This window comes from Acanthisitta chloris, unplaced genomic scaffold, assembly GCF_000695815.1.
Source record: "Acanthisitta chloris isolate BGI_N310 unplaced genomic scaffold, ASM69581v1 scaffold21970, whole genome shotgun sequence".
NCBI lineage: Eukaryota > Metazoa > Chordata > Aves > Passeriformes > Acanthisittidae > Acanthisitta > Acanthisitta chloris.
In genome coordinates this window covers 685-4,396 of record NW_008652454.1, presented here as the reverse complement: position 1 = coordinate 4,396, position 3,712 = coordinate 685, and the positions used below count along the sequence as shown (strand labels likewise).

Below are 3,712 nucleotides of genomic sequence, written 5' to 3'. Positions count from 1 at the left end.
GGGCTGTGCGTGGGGCTCCATCCTGCCCGAGTCCTTGGCACCAAAGATCCCAAATCCTCGATCCTATGGACTCCAAATCCTTAGCCCCCTACACCCCAAGTCCTTGGCCCTATAGACCCCAAACTCTTGGCTCCATATACCCCAAATTTCTGGCCCCTACACCCCAAGTCCTTGGCCCCATAGACCTCAAATCCTTGGCCCCACAAACCCCAAATTTTTGTCTCCATAGACCCCAAATCCTTGTCCCTCACAAACCCCCAAGACTTAGCCTCACCGATCCCAACCCCTTTGCCCCATGGACCCCCAAATCCTTGGCTTCATAGACTCAAACCTCTTTGAACTCAAATACTTTGCCCCATAAATTCCAAATTCTTGGCCCCATTGACCCCAAATCCTTGGCCCCTACACCTCAAATCCTTGGCCCCTACACCCCAAATCCTTGGCCTCTTAGACCCCAAATCCTTAGCTCCATATAGCTCAAACTCTTCCCCCCATAGACCCCCAAATCTTGTCCCCATAGACCCCAAACCAAAGAAAACCAAAGAAAAAAACCAATAAAAAGTCAAAATGGGTTTATTTTATTAAAAAAAATGTACAATATTAGTCCCTCTAGAAAAAAAAAAACAAAAACCAGAACAAAACAGACACCAACAGAACTTCCTACCGCTGCGGAACGTTGGCTCCACTGCAAACTGTCCAAACAAGCTCTTTATATATTAAAAAACCATTTTACACTTTACAACTCTCTAGTCGCATGCACAAGGTCTCAGCTCTGCAGAGCAAACCCAAACCAGCCCCAAAATGCAACCAAAAAGGGTTTTTTCTGCTTCACTTCCCAAGGGCAAACCCCTCCCTCCCTGGCTGACCCTTCTGCTCACTCCGTGAAGGATTTTTTTTTTTGGGGAAACATCCCCAAATAGGCTCCCAGGGGCAGCAGCACTGAGGGGACTGAAGGATCAGGGGGGTGAAACTCCTTCAGCCCCTGGAAAACGAGGGCAGAGGCACAGAGGGGTTGGAAACTCCCCCAAAAATGGAGATTTCCTGGGAATCAGGAAAGCCAAACCCTAAGCAGTGTGTGCCTGGATGGGAATGGACCCTGCAGGACTTCTCCAGCACCTTCATTTGGCTACTGGTGCTCACTGGGGAAGCCTCCACCTGCCCTGAGGTGGCACGTGTGGTCCCTCAGCCCCTTGGGGTGGCACATGTGGCCTTCACCCCCCAAACTCAAACCTTTGTAGTGCTTAGGACAAAATAAACCAACATCCAACCCAACTCAAGCCTCCCTGGAGTGAAGTTGGACACCTCCACGACCAAACCAACCCCACTGGGCTTGGCCACAGCCTCCCCAGGAGCCTCCCAGTGTGGCTAGAAGGTCAGATCCAGAGGGAAAACAGTCCCAAAATAAAAAGAAATCCATGAGGTATTTGTGACCTTAACAAAACCCAAGAGAAGGCAAAAGCTTTAGTGTCCCTGATGGGAGTTTGGTGGGAGCACCACAGGCCACACGTCACTGGGGGACGCTAAGGACCTCACTGACCCCTGCCAGGAGCCCCTTGGGGCTACAGGTCCAGGACTGGACCCCAAGAGACTCCCAAGCTGTTCTTCCAAAGCCACAGCCCCAGCTCCAACGGCAATGGGGAAACCCCATGGAGATGCTGCTGGGAGCAGGGCCATGGATCACCTCAGGGAAACCCACTCAAAAAACCAAAGCTAACCTTCTGCCTCTCTGAAAAACCAGATTTCCCCTTGGAATTTTGCTACAAACCATCAGCAGAGGTGAGGAGGACACTCCTACAGCCAGGAGTGTCACCACTTCAGCGCTTGGGATACCAGGGGAGGTTTTCATAGCAGCCACAGATCATGGAGGTGTTTGCAAAAATCCTCCCCCCAACAATCTCTGGGATCAAACCCAACCCCAGAGGCCACACAGTGGTTTAAGGCCTGAGCCAGGACAGCTGGCAGGGAGAAAACAGGCAAGAGCAGAAGGTCCTTGGGACCTGGAGGTGCTCGAAGACGCTGGTGAAGGTTTTGGAGTTAGCCCTTGAGTTATGGCACCGAATCGCCGTCTCTCCTTCCCGGTGGGCACTGTCCTCGGCCACCTGCACCTGCTGGGGACATGCTACAAGGACCTGGGTGTGGGGAGGAGGAGGAGGAGGAGGAGGAGAAGGGCTCAGCCCACCCCAACCGAGGTGGAGGGCGAGTGCCCGTGGTGGCAGTGGTGGTGGAGCCACCGCTGCTCCCGGCGCTGCCGCAGTCCTGCCCTGGGCACGGCCTCCCCCAGCCCCGTGGGACAGAGAGCAGCAGAGAGCTGTCCCTGCCACCCTCTCTCCGTCCCTTCAGCTCACACAGAGGTCTCCGACTGCAGCCTCATGATGAACTTGTGCGACTTGGGGTCCACGAACTCCTCCGAGAGCTTGAAGAACGGGATCTTCTTGGTGCTCACCACCAGGCTGAAGTCCTGGCGCTTCAGCACGAAGACCACCCCGTCCTTCAGCCCGTTGGTCACCGGCTCCTCGCTCACCAGTGTCCACTGCTTGGCCAGCCAGCGGTCCTTGTGGTACTGGATGGTGGGCCCAGCCGTCAGGTACCGCTCCAGGAAGGCCTTGGGGAGGGAAAGGACATGTGAACTTCACCTTCCAACAGCTCAGCCTGGTTTTTGTTGCAGTCTCAAGCTGCTCAGCAGGTCCTGCTGGAAAAACATCCCCACACAGCTGCTTCCCAGCACAGTGTTGAGCCCTGGGGGTTACACACGTTTTTCTGGCTCTATCCCAGAATCAGCGAGGCTGGAAAGGCCTCCAAGACCATCGAGTCCAACCTGTGACCCATCAGCACTTTGTCAACTAGAACAGGGCACTGAGTGCCACATCCAGCTGTTCCTGGGACACCTCCAGGGCTGGTGACTCCACCACCTCCCTAGGCAACACATTCCAATGCCTGGCAGCCCTTTCCATGGAGAAATTTCTCCTGATGTCCAACCTGAACCTTCCTTGGTGCATCTCGAGGCCATTTCCTCTTATCCTGTCGCATGTTCTCTGGGTGAAGAGTCTGACCCCACCTCACTACAACCTCCTTGTACTCCCCAACCCTTTCTCCCACATGGTGAGGAAAAACCCCCACCCAACTCCTCATGCTTGGACAAACCTCTGGACCTGCCCCACGTCTCACCTTGGGCGTCATGTCGTGGGTGATGCAGAACTCCAGGTGCTGCAGGATGCTCTCCATGGTGTGGTAGGGCTGCTGCTTGGTGGTCCTCAAGTACTTCTGCATGGCCCTGGCCATGGAGGCGAAGATGGCCTGAGCAGCCTCCCGCGGGTCCATGATCTCCCGCGGGTTCTTCTGGTCCTCCTCCTGCAGCCTCTTGATGTGGGTGAAAGCTTCTTCCACTGCCACCACCAACCTGTTGGGAGGAGAACCACAGAAGTGACCACAGCCCTGGGTTTGGGGGGTACAACCAGAGCCCAACTTGCCCCCAAACCAGCTTGGAGGGAGATCTCTCCATATCCTGCGACCACCAAGCTTTGGATGGGCGACCCCAGGAGCTCTCCCTCCACCTCCAGCCCTACCCAGGCTCTCAGGGGTGAGCCCACCATGGTGATGGAACCCATCCCACCCCAGCTCCGTACCTGGCGCGCCGTTTCCTGACACGTCGCTCGTGCTCTGCCTCCTCGTAGTAGTACTCGTTGTGGCTGGGTTCGCGGGGCCGCGCCGCAGT

At 55.5% G+C, this 3,712-nt stretch overlaps 1 protein-coding gene across 1 annotated transcript in view; it reads right to left on the bottom strand.

The window, feature by feature from the left end:
- Positions 1 to 2,341: 2,341 nt before the first annotated feature.
- The window catches only part of LOC103804797 (vang-like protein 2-A), a gene marked incomplete at its 5' end in the record, with an annotated part of 1,727 nt that continues 356 nt past the window's right edge, over positions 2,342 to 3,712 (bottom strand). The window contains 3 exons of the mRNA XM_009077430.1: positions 2,342 to 2,602; positions 3,166 to 3,397; positions 3,624 to 3,712. The exon at positions 3,624 to 3,712 is cut by the window's right edge and continues 32 nt beyond it. Coding sequence (XP_009075678.1) covers positions 2,342 to 2,602; positions 3,166 to 3,397; positions 3,624 to 3,712 — 582 coding nt within the window. The remainder of the gene's footprint in view (positions 2,603 to 3,165; positions 3,398 to 3,623) is intronic.